Raw genomic sequence first — 12,522 nt, forward strand, 5'->3', positions numbered from 1 at the left:
GCTGCACCCCACAGCCGGCAGCAAGGAGAAGCCTGGTGAGTCTTTCTACACACCCCCCCCCCCCCCAATACAGAGTTTTCAAGTTCATGTGTCACTTCAGCACATTCCTCCTATTTAAAAGCAAATGTGTTCTCTACTGCAGGGGTTCTTAACCAAGGGTGCCTGCACATCTAATGAGACAGTTTACTGAAACTTTCTAGACAGAGTGAAGGCAATTATTGGTGGTATAACTGTGTACTACTGTAATTTTAGTGACATGTTAGCAGTTAGCACTTTAGCAACTAACAGTTTGCGACATATATAGCTGTCAGTAGTCACTAGTGGACATGTAGTTTAGGAAGGGGGTACAAGGGTTTCATTGATCAGTTAAAAGGGTGCAGAACCAAAAAAAGTTAAGAACCCCTTCCCTAATGAGTGTAACAGCATATTTCATCGACCTTTATCCCAGGCTTTCATCTTTCTTGCTCAGTTGTCATTGCTAAAATTGTCTGGCTCTGCAGATCCTTTATGTAGAGGAGTGGCAGTGCATTGATTGATTTAAATTGTCTTTCAGTTATGCAGAACAGCTGGTGTTGTACCTGAAGGTGGCAGAACTCCTGTCCCTAGGTCTGCAAACAGCAATGGAGCAAATTAAAGCTGGGAAATTGTGTCTCTCCTCTACTGTCAAACATGGTAAGGACCCCACCAGCAGAAACAGCATTGGTCCATTAAACCCGTGTTTTCCTGTGTTTGTGTGTGTTTTTATGCATTTTTATGTCAACATTACTGGAATTCCTTTTCGTTTCCATTTAACAATGCAAATGAAATTAAATATTAAGCTTTGGTTAACCTTTAATGGCATATAGGCAAGAACATTTTCCTGTGGTAGGTTCATGTGAACTTCCGGTTAGCTTCACAGTCCAAAGAGGTGCACTCTCTCAGACCAAGAGCTACAGAAATACAATTAGGAACATTCACACAAAAAACTGGCACCTGTAGAGAGGGTGGACCATAGCAGCAGTTTAAAGATGCACAGGAAGGGACTGAATATATGTGTACATGTGCTAAGGTCCTTCTTTAACAAGTTGTGCTTATAAAACAAAATTCTTGGATATAATTTGTTAATGCATTTTCCAAGGGTGGAGCAGGGGAGTGTCCGCCCAATACAGTCTTACTTTGGGCACATTTTAGCATGTTGCATGGGAAAGGGAAGGGTTTTCTGGGGTGTTTTTAACATACCACATAAAAACTTAATTTGTCTTTTTGTCATCTTTTTCCCTCGGTGCCTCTTTCAGTCCCCCCTTCCCAAACTACCACAAGTTAGATTCAGTCAGGTCTGTTTAGCTATTCTGGAGATGGATCTCTAGGTGGCTGGAAGCCAGTACCAGATAACACTAGCCAATGCAGACAGACTTGCTGTAAAACACTTAACCTTTCCCTTCAATAGGTAGGAGATGTGACCTTGTGAGAAATTTATGTCTGCTCTAGTACTTCCCTCTTGGCCATACTTGTACCTCCACCTACTCATTTAGAACTGAGTAATGTTAATAAGATCCTTCTTCTTTCTCACAGCACAGACAGTGTAGCAGGTCTTTTAAAATAAAATAAGGAGACTCTTATTACCTTGTGGAAGCACGTTACTTGATAGTGATGGTTGCATGTTTCTTTCTGAACTGTGTTGTAAAGAGCATTGAAGTTGTTTGAACTACCATGATCAAGTATATAATATCATGTTCGTTGTTGATTTAATCTTGAATTGATAATGAATGTGAATGCTGGGCACACTGGATGGACCGTTCAGGTCTTTATCTGCCGTCACTTACAATTTTACAAAGGTGATATTAATAACAGCACAGATGTGTAGAGGATGGGGATGGGATAGGATTTTGGATGTAGACCACGCTTTTTTCAGTAGTAGTTCAAAGTATTTACATTCAGGTATATTAGGTATTTCCCTGTTCCCAGAGAGCTTACATTCTAAGGGGTGTTTTACTAAGCTGTGGCAAAAAGTGGCCTTAGTGCGTCCTTATGCGGGTTTTTCCCATACGCTAAGGCCATTTTTAGCGCAACTGTAAAAATGACCTTTTTGTATTAATGGCCATTCACTAATATTACCATTAGCATACCACTATTAAAAATGTTACCACGTGAGCAGTAGCTGCCACCCTTTTTATAGGTGGTATAAAAGCTCATACAGTATTCTTGCGCTAACCAGTTAACACACGGTAATGGAGCTGCACTAACTGATTAGCACAGGAACATCCAATCTGCGCCCCCTAACACACCCCGTAATATTTATTTATTTGAAAAAAACAATTTTATTTACTATTATTTTTTTTAGTACACGGTTAGTGTGCGCTGACTGGTGCTTTCCTCAGGATGCCTGAGCGTGTCCTGTGGTACGCCATTTTAAGCTGCATTAGGCATGCATTAGCGCCTAATGCAGCTTAGTAAAATGGCTCCTAAGTTTGTACCTGAGGCAATGGAGGGTTAAGTGATTTCTCAAGATTCCAAGAAGCCACAGAGGGATTTGAACCCTAGCTTCCCTGGTTCTCAACTTGCTGCTCTAACTGTGAGGCTGCTCCTCCACTAGGGCACTTGCCTTTTCTAACCTGTCTGCTTTATCTACACTTGAGGCTTCTTCTGGGCACTGTTAGGAGTCATACAGTGATCATTGCTTATCAGTTGTGGAGTACCATGTGTTGTATCAGTGGCATAGTTAGGACTGAATGGGCGGAACAATTTAAGATGGGCCTCTATAATGCCATCTCTTTCAAGATAGTGGGTACCCGAGGGGAGGGGGCGGAGGAACCCTTTCAGAGGTCCGGTAAACAAACCCTGCAAAGAATAAACACATTCCAGACCTATACAGAAAACTTCTTATAGTAACAGAAATAGAAGTTGAAATGCAGGATATCAGAGGTGCACATTTCCCAAAGCTGATAAATGGCAATTAATAAATTAGAAAAGGAATACATTTCTCTGAGGACAAGCAGGCCACGTAATTCTCCCATGTGGGTGGCGTCATCCATGAAGCCCGGTGCAGAAATGCTGCCTAGTGTACTAACGCTTTAAGAGCCTAAGAAAAGTGCTTTCACCGCGCATGTGTGGGTGCCTTCCCACCTGACTCGTGAGCTCGGGGTCAGCAGGCTTTCTTCATCCATGGAGGAGAGGTCGCATTTCTGTGGTTCTCTCTTCAGCGTGTTTGTTTTTTCTCCTGAGGTGCCTTCCCTCGTAGGTTTTTTCCCCTTAACTTTCCTCATTTTTACTTTTTTTGCCGAGTATATAATCGCTTTATTTTCCTAGTGGACTTTTTCCCACTTTTAAGTTTCCTTAATTTTTCGGCCGCAGAGGCCCTCTTAGGCCTGAACACCAGCCAGGATACATTGAGTATTTTTCAGGTGAGCTGTGCCCCTTTTTTCTCTCTCCATTGAGCCATTTGATTTTGCTGCAGTCATTTTCCCTTCCATATATTCCTATGGGTGTCTCTGGTGTTGGCACACGCGCTAAAAGAGCTAGCACGCTTATAGCACAGTTTAGTAAACAGGGCCCTAAGTATTTAATTACATCTGTTCCTAACTCAAGTTTACTGGTCTAACATTATATGATGTATTTTACTTTCTGTTAATATATTTTGAACATGTTCATGCTTTTCTAATCGTTATGTAAGCCACATTGAACCTGAATTCTACTTGGGCTAATGCGAGATATAAATGTCACAAATAAATAAAATTAATGCCCTCTAAAGTTCCCAGTGGCTTCAAGTGCTGTACCAGGTGCAATCGGACCATCTCTGGGGCTGACACCCATTCCTGATGTATCCAGTGTTTGGGTCCAGAACATAACCATCTTAACTGTGTTCTTTGTATGAAGAAAGGAGTCCAGAGAAGCTCAAAAAGAGAACATTTTTGGAGATAGACCTAAGGGTCCTGAACGAATACCTGGTCAAAGAAAAGTTCAGGATGGTTTCCTTGGGCTCCCTTCTCCCATTGATCCAGAAACAAGACTGGCTATGCTCTCTGGACTTAAAGGATGCCTATATTCATATCCCAATACTTCCCAATCACAGAAAGTATCTTCTGTTTTGTGTGGACTCACATCACTTTCAGTACCATGTTCTGCCATTTGGTCTCACGTCAGCTCCCAGGGTGTTTAACAAGTGTCTAGCAGTAGTCAGAGTTGCTATGCAGAGTGGAAGTTCATGTGTTTCCGTACCTAGATGACTGGTTGGTCAAGAGCATGTTGTGGAGATGGAGTCCATGCGGAAAACTATTGAGGTGTTGGAGCTGTCGAGGTTTGTCATCAACTACCCCAAGTCCCATCTAACATCAGTTCAGCAATTGGAGTTCATAGGAGCCTTTCAAGACACGGTTCAAGTGTGAAACTTTTTCCCTGCAGCACGAGCAGACACTCTTGTTGCCATTGTCACTCATGGCTCGGCAGATGTTGAGGTTGTTAGGCCATATGGTCTCCACTGTGCATGTCTCCATATGAGATCTGCCCAGTGGATCCTAGCTTCCCAATGGTCTCAGGCCATGGGGAATCTAACAGATGACATCTGAATCACCCCCAAAGCAGTCTCTCCTCTGGTAGACAGTTCAATCCAGTTTGACACTGGGGCTACCATTCCAAATTCCTTTACCCCAGAAAGTGTTAACAACTGATGCTTCCAACCTGGGTGAGGGCTCATGTGGATAGGCTTCACACTCAAAGTCTATGGTCAGCCTAGGAGACGGATTTTGAGATCAACCTTCAGGAGCTCTGGGAAATTTGGAACACTCTGAAGGTTTTCAGAAATTGTACAGCGCTGCGTAACCCTAGTAGCGCTTTAGAAATGTTAAGTAGTAGTAGTAGTAGATTGGCTATCCAACCAAATTGGGCTCATTCAAACAATCAGGTTGCAATGTATTACAACATCAAGCGGGATGGGGAGGTACAGGTTCCTACCCTCTGTGTCAGGAGGTTGTCGGGATGTGGAACTAGGCCATCCAACATAGGATGGTACTCGGAGCCACATGCCTATTTGGAAAACTGAACAGCCTGGCCGACAGACTGAGTAGGGTAATGCAGCCTCACAAGTGGTCTCTCATTATGGGCATTGCCCAAGAGGTTTTCCAAGAGTAGGGCACCCCTTGTTGGATCCCTTTGCCACTCAATACAGCCACAAAGTCCCTCAGTACTGCTCTAAGCTCAGGTCTCATGACAGACTAGCATCAGACACCTTCCTCCTTCATTGGGGGATAGGTCTTTTGAATGCATATCCTCCCGTTCCTCTTGTAGGGAAGACCTTGCTGATAACTCAAGCAAGACTGAGGAACCATGATCCTGATTGCTCCACATTGGCCTAGGCAGATATGGTTCCTGCTTCTTCTGGAGTTATCCTCCGAAGAACCATGGAGATTGAACTGTTTTATGACCCGCAGAACGAAGGGTCTCTTCTGCATCCCAACCTATAGTCTCTGGCCCTCAAGGCCTGGATGTTGAGAGTGTAGAATTTGCCTCCTTGAATCTCCCAGATGGTGTTTTCAGAGTCTTGCTGCCTTCCAGGAAAGATTCTACTGTGTTATGCTTTCAAATGGAGGAGATTTGCCATTTGGTGTGACGGCAAAGCACTAGATCCTCTTTATTGCCGTACTGCTTGAATCATTCTGCACCTGTCTGTGTCTGGCCTCAAGACCAACTCCATAAAGGTTTACCTCAGTGCAATTAGTGTATCCCGGGGCTTCACCCTAGATAAGTTTGTGAACCATTGTGCAGATTTTGAAAGCAATACGTTCTTTGATTGGGAGCCAGTGTAGTTTTTCGCGGAGGGGTTTCCCAGGATAAGCCTGGCCGCCGTGTTCTCAGTGGTCTGAAATTTCTTTAATGTTTGTTCTTTATATCCCGCATAGATTCCATTGCAGTAGTCTACATGGCTTAGCACCATTGATTGTATCAGGTTGCGAAATGTTTCCCTCGGGAAGAATTGTTTCACGCGTTTGAGTTTCCACATTGAGTAAAACATTTTCTTAGTTGTGGATGTTACTTGTTTCTCAAGTGTTAGGTTGCGGTCTATTATAACGCCAAGGATTTTCAGGCTGTCTGAGACAGGGAGGGTGTGATCTTGGTTATTGATAATTATGGGGTTGTTCGTGCTGTGTTGGGATGAGACAACGAGACTGTGTTTTTTCTTTGTTGAGCTTTAGTTGAAATGCATTTGCCCAGGATTCCATGATGTTCAAGCTGCTCTTGATTTCATTGGTGATTTCTGTCAGATTAGATTTGTAAGGAATGTATATTGTGACGTCGTCTGCATATATGAAAGGGTTCAGGCCTTGGTTGGATAGGGTCTTGGCTAAAGGGGTCATCATTAAGTTGAAGAGGATTGGTGATAGCGGTGATCCTTGTGGTACGCCGCAGTCTGCCTTCTACGGTGATGATACGGTTGAGTTTGATTTTACTTGATATGTTGTTATGGTTAGGAAACCTTTGATTCAGCTAAGTATGTTACCACCAATCCCAAACTTATCTAGTAATCTTAATAGTATATTGTGATTTACCATGTCGAATGCACTAGACATGTCGAATTGGAGGAGGAGGATGTTTTTGCCTGTTGCTATTTCCTGCTTGAATTTGGCTAGGAGAGTGAGTAGTACTGTTTCTGTGCTGTGTAGTGGGTGAAATCCTGACTGAGATTCGTGTAATTTTGAGAATTTGTGTATATACTCTGTAAGTTGTTTGGCTACCATGCTTTCCATCAGTTTGACTGACATTAGGATGGATGCTACTGGACGGTAGTTTGTGATTTCATTTGCTTTTTTCGTGGTGTCTTTTGGTATCGGGGTGAGTAGAATTTTGCCATTTTCCTTTGGGAAGAGACCATGCTAAAGCATGTAATTTAGGTGGGTTGTGAGGTCTGTGATGAAGCGGTCAGGTATGGATTTCATTAGGTAGTTGGGACAGATATCTAGTTTGCAGTGAGTGTTGGAGAATCTGCTGATTTTTCTTCTGCTCCCCCGCACCCTAAGTCCAACATCTCTACCCCTTCCCCCCCCCCCCCCCCTTTGCTCCAGGTCTCCCTCTCTCTTCTCACTGCTTCCTTCCATCCCCAAATTCAGCATCTCTCCCCACTGCCCGCAGGTCTGGCATCTCTCCTCCTGGGCTCATGGGGGGGGGGGGGGGGAAGAGGAAGGGAGGAATGCCGAACTTGGGGGGGGGTGGGGAGGAGAGGCTTCAACAGCAGGTGGCCCTGGGCTTTTTGTTGTATGAAACTGAAGTCACTTTGTTTAGGAGACAAGAAGGAAGAAAAGTGGGTGAAAACACTACAAGCAAATTGATTGGCCCAGTATTCCGAGGTAGTGCCTCTGGGAGGAAATGCTACCCTTCATCATAATTTCCATCAGACAAGACAAGAGGGGAAGGGACAGTGTGTGGTATCAAGCTGGACAACAATAGTTTGACTTTTAAGTACCTGTATATAATAGTAAACTGCTTAGATTGTAACCACAGAGGCAAATCCCATTCCCCTGTCCCTTTCCCTTCATACAGCGTGTTACAAGTCTCCAGTAAATGCACATACAGCCACTTCCAGGGTGGATGGTTTTGGCAGCATATGAAGGAGGAGAGGTATGATTTCCTCAGGAAGAAAGTAGAGTATAATAGGCTTTCTCTTTCTTTTTCTCCTCTTTGCAGTGGTGAAGAAGCTGAATGAACTGTATAAATCTAGTGTCTCATCCTGCCACTGTCTAAACATGCGGCTGCAGCGTTTCTTTGCAGACAAACAGAAGCTCATGGACCGGATGAATAGCATCACTGCAGAGAAGCTGATCTTCAGCTATGCTGTGCAGATGGTAAGGGTCAGGGAGTAGCACTGCTAGTAGCTTAAGGTCTATGTAAGCATCCTAAAGCAACGATCTGTATCTGTGTCTTTCCTCCTCTTGTATGTATGAAAGACCCTTGTTTCTCATAGATGGGTTCCAGTATGTGAAGGAACGATCTGGGACATGTCAATCAGATGAAACGTTTTTGGATAATATCATTTTCTTATTGTTTACCAGTCCACAATTGAGAGGCAAAACAGATCCGTAGATCCAACAGAACAGAGAAAAGGACAGATCGCAAGTGAAAGTAATACGCCAAAGCTTTATAAGCTTTGGTGTGTGACCTTCACTTGTGATCTGTCCTCTTCTCTGTCTTATTGTTTACTAGACCAGTCCAAAACGAATGGATTATGCCACTATGCCCCGCTGCCCTTCTGTACTAGTCTGGTATGACTCAAGGACAGAAAATTAGTATGTAAGACCAGAATTTTTCCTTGCATATTGGACGTCCCATAGATTGAAATTAGACTAAAAGAGCAGCCAGATGCCTCTGTGATAACATTGTGCGTGGCTAGGTGATATAATGCCAAAGGGCTTACTCCTTACAGGTGCAATCTGCTGCGCTAGACGAGATGTTTCATCACCGAGAAGACTGCGTGCAGAGATACTACAAGGCTCTGCTGCTGATGGATGGCATCCTTAACTTCATGACCGAGCAGGGGGACATAGAAAACATCAGGAAGTGTGAGTGCAACCATCCCTTTCAATGACTAAACTATACTATAAGCATTCTGAAAATAATGTATATTACAGGAAAAGGAAAGGAAGCCTGGGGAAGCACTGGGGCCAAAAGCCTTACAAGCTGGTGTTTGGAGGAGCCTGACTCATACTGCCAAGGGAAGGGTTACATTCTAACATATATCCTATTTTCCCCTGCACCTTTTGCAGACAGCACAAGGAATGGGGGTGGTTTCAACAGGAGGAATATACAATTCTTTTAGTCTGCAATTACCTAAGTAGTTCTATGCAGACAACATACAAGAAGACTGGAACAATCCCAGGAAATTCCAATGGACATAGAGGAGTCTTCAAAACCTAAATATATCTTTCCAAGCCTAGAGTTTCAGTGAAATAATTTAAAAACATGATGGCTAATCAGTTTTTAATAACACATTTTCAAAATAGAAAAGTCTTTACTGCCTTTCTAAATATCAAATAATTTTTTATCGTGCTTTATCATTATCAAGTTTACCCAAGATCTTTTTTGCAATACTAAATGTCTATTTTCTTATATATTTCCACTATTCATGATGTATTGTAAGCCACATTGAGCCTGCAAAGAGATGGGAAAATGTGGGATACAAATTCAATAAATAAACATTCTAATTGAGGACAGTAAAGAATTCCATGTCATAGCTGCCTGATACGGAAAAGATAACGTTAATAACTTTTGAGATTTAACCTTATTAACAGTTGGAATAACATTTGCTTTCTAAGGGAGTGCTTGTTACTGCCCTTTGAAAAATGTGTAAGATCTGCCATGTATGAAGGGGCCATACCGTATAAAATGTATATGTCATACGTAACTTAGATTTGACTCTAGCTTCAGTCAGTAACTAATGTAATCTAAGAAAGAATGGTGTTATTCTATCTGATCTATGAGCAGAATACACCAATCTAATGGCTGTATTTTGAACCGTTTGTATGATTAGTGCAGGCCGCAGGAGGTAATGTGATACACCAAATATCCCATACACAATTTTAACTCCTCCAAAGGTGCCATATCCATTTACTTATGTCAAACTTAGAGGGGTTTGAGAGGATGATGGGATCCCATCAAGTGTCCAGGAAAACCGCCAATGTGTTTGCATTCCTGCCCACCTTCCCTAGGCCTCACTCACAGGCTCTTTGTTTTTATGGGGAGCTGTTGGATACTTCGTATTATAGCATTATGTTATTGGGGACAGAATACTGATTTTTTTTTTAATCTCTTCTTGTGCAGGTAAAATGTGCATTGAGAGGAGACTTTCAGCCCTGGAGTCAGGGGCTAGCGCCTGATTTGCATAACATCTTTCCATGTGGCTGATGAACAGAATTCCTTGGATCTTTTGCTTGAAGGTCTGCATCACTGTGTCAAGGGAAGTTGAGGGGGGGGGTAACCAACCCAAGACCTGCAATGGCTGTGCTGAGGACACATTACTCATTCTTGGGCAATTGGGTGTGGCTGCACTGTGAACATGTTGATGGAGACAGAGAACTTTTGTTTCCCCCCCCCCCCCCCCCCCCACACACATACAAACTCTCGCTGCTGCAGACTGATAGATGCCTATGGGGGAGGTTACAGTGGAAAAGAAGAGACTTGTTTTTCATGCCTCCCCTTCCTCAGATCAGCGCTGTCACATGCTCACGAATTGCTATGGCTTTTTCTAAAGACCAGCCTCATCCTCATGTATTTTGAAAGACACTAGGAAGCTTTCTGGTGATATTGGCTTTTGCTCCTAACTCCTAAGGTCGATTAACTGTATAAACAGTGAGTGACTCCTGCAGTGAAGGCGTTTACATTTGTGTGTAGTAAATGCATCATTCCAAGATGATTTCAAAATACAGGGCCACGTTCCGGCACTCAGCAATTTCAGATGCATTGGCACACTGATCTGCATTGACTGAAAAGTTGCAGTGAAGACGGCTGTTCATCTATCCATTTGTGTGTGTGCAGCTGCATTAGGCCAGTACAGACTTTTATCTGCTGTTTCAACCAGGATGGTAGAGTTTGATGCAACTCTTACATTGACAGATGATGATCTTTCATGTGGTTTTTCAGTTATATATTTATGGACATATGCACACAGAGAAGTGTCTGAATTTGTCATGCATCACATCACCAGAAAGTTAAAAATATGGCTTTCACGCCTCTGCTTTATGGATAAGGTAAACTCCCACAGAGGTAGGCAGGTCTTTATGGAGCGTGAGAAGCCTCCTCCCTCCTCCTCTGTTTTTCAGAGTTCTTCCCCCACCCCCCCCCACCCCCAATCCATGGGGCCACCTTGAGTCGAAACCTGCATCAGGACCTCTGATGCCAGAGTACTGCAGGTACAAGGACCGATGCCACTCCCCCCTCCCCTTCTGTATTCAGTAGCAAGATTATTAAAATCAACTGTTACCCAGAGGCTCTGCTTCACCTCTGATTGCAGTTGGCATTCATTTGCGGTTTCAGTTAAGAATCAAGTCACAGCCGCCTATTTTGTGAGTTATAGACGCACTTTACACACAACAAACACTTAAGAAGCTGAGCTGCATCACTGGAACTCTGGTGAATCTGAATGACAAACGCTGTTATTTTATTCCATTGTCCCCATTTCCTTGTTATTTTTCTATATTGCACTATTAAGGTACATTATATATATGTATATGTGTGTGTGTGTATATATATATATAAATATATATATATATATATATATACACACACATATATATATATATATACACACGTGTGTGTGTGTTGGGGGGGGGGTGCACACATCTGTATACATTTTATCTGTAGGATATCTGGTACAAGACAATTCAGCGATACAGGAAGATAAGATGCTGGGCTATTCTGATATGACAAAGGGAGCCTGGAATCCAGCACTGGAAAACGTTTGTTTCCTTTCAAGGACAGATGTGATAACCCTCTGTGCTTTCTGGACGTAGAGAGCAAGCGGTGAATTATTCCTCCACTTTCACTGGGTAACGCAGCCTTCCCCTCCTCCACCGTGTATATTTTTTTATTCCTTGAAGTGTTCGTGTTGAGTCATTTTGGCTTTTTTTTTTTTTTAATTGAGATGTAGCCAAAATCTGGCCGTGGTTGCGAGTGATCATAAGGATTGACTGGTTCAGTGTTGATAATGAGACAAATGTTCAGTATGAATGTGCCAGAGCATTAGTTGCCAGTTTGGTGTTGTGTTTTGGGTTTTCAGAGATTAAGGCAGTATTGTAGTTAGTGCTGGACACAGAGCTCTGACCTCTTATGCCCCTGGTTCCCTTTCCCTGCAGTATCCAGGAAGCTTCACTTTACAGAAGAGGTAAAAGGAAAAGGTAGGCCCTTCAGGAGGGGAAGGGAGGAGCTTGCCCCCCCCCCCCCAAAAAAAAAAAAAACCTCTGTCGGGAAAAGGTAGGGAATGTGTAGATGACACATCACTTCTAACACGAATCCAAATGCCACGAGCAGGAGAGGATCCATCAGAATGGAAAGGTCCAGGAGAAGGCTTTTCAGCAAAAAGTAAACCAGATGTAATTGCTAGTAGTTCCCAAGCAGGGAAGCAACACTTATAGGAATATGTATGACCATGATGCACTGCCCAGAATTAAGGAGACTGACCCCCTCCCTTTCAGGTCCTTTGGGGCCTTGGGAAGAGTATCAGGGGTGTCCAGCACTGTCCCTGCTAAGAACCTACATAGTTCTATGCAGTGGGAGTCTTCCAACTTCTTGCTACCAGTAGGAGGTGGTGCTTCAATATTATGTTTTCAGTCACTAGAAGAGGTAGGTTCTCTGGAGTCCTGTAGAGCTTGCCTATCCCTCACAATTGAAAATGTGATAGTGAAGCAGCACCATGTACTGACAGGACTATAGGTGGAGGACTTACACTCAGAGGGAACAGTGATGTCCAGTGTCATGAGAGGTGAGAAGCTCATTTTCAAAGCACATAGACTCTGTAAGTCTATGTGCTTTGAAAATGAGCACCTTAATGTTACGGGTCAACTTAGC

The 12,522-nt window shown here is 43.2% G+C and overlaps 1 protein-coding gene across 1 annotated transcript in view; it reads left to right on the plus strand.

Moving 5' to 3' along the window:
• The window catches only part of ULK1 (unc-51 like autophagy activating kinase 1), a 151,033-nt gene extending 140,941 nt beyond the window's left edge, over positions 1–10,092 (plus strand). Inside the window, exons 25-28 of the mRNA XM_030217452.1 lie at positions 554–672; positions 7,651–7,808; positions 8,387–8,522; positions 9,781–10,092. Of these exons, the coding sequence (XP_030073312.1) occupies positions 554–672; positions 7,651–7,808; positions 8,387–8,522; positions 9,781–9,836 (469 nt within the window). The 3' untranslated portion in view covers positions 9,837–10,092. The remainder of the gene's footprint in view (positions 1–553; positions 673–7,650; positions 7,809–8,386; positions 8,523–9,780) is intronic.
• Positions 10,093–12,522: the final 2,430 nt, after the last annotated feature.

Source organism: Microcaecilia unicolor, chromosome 11, assembly GCF_901765095.1.
Source record: "Microcaecilia unicolor chromosome 11, aMicUni1.1, whole genome shotgun sequence".
NCBI classification, from domain to species: Eukaryota; Metazoa; Chordata; class Amphibia; order Gymnophiona; family Siphonopidae; genus Microcaecilia; species Microcaecilia unicolor.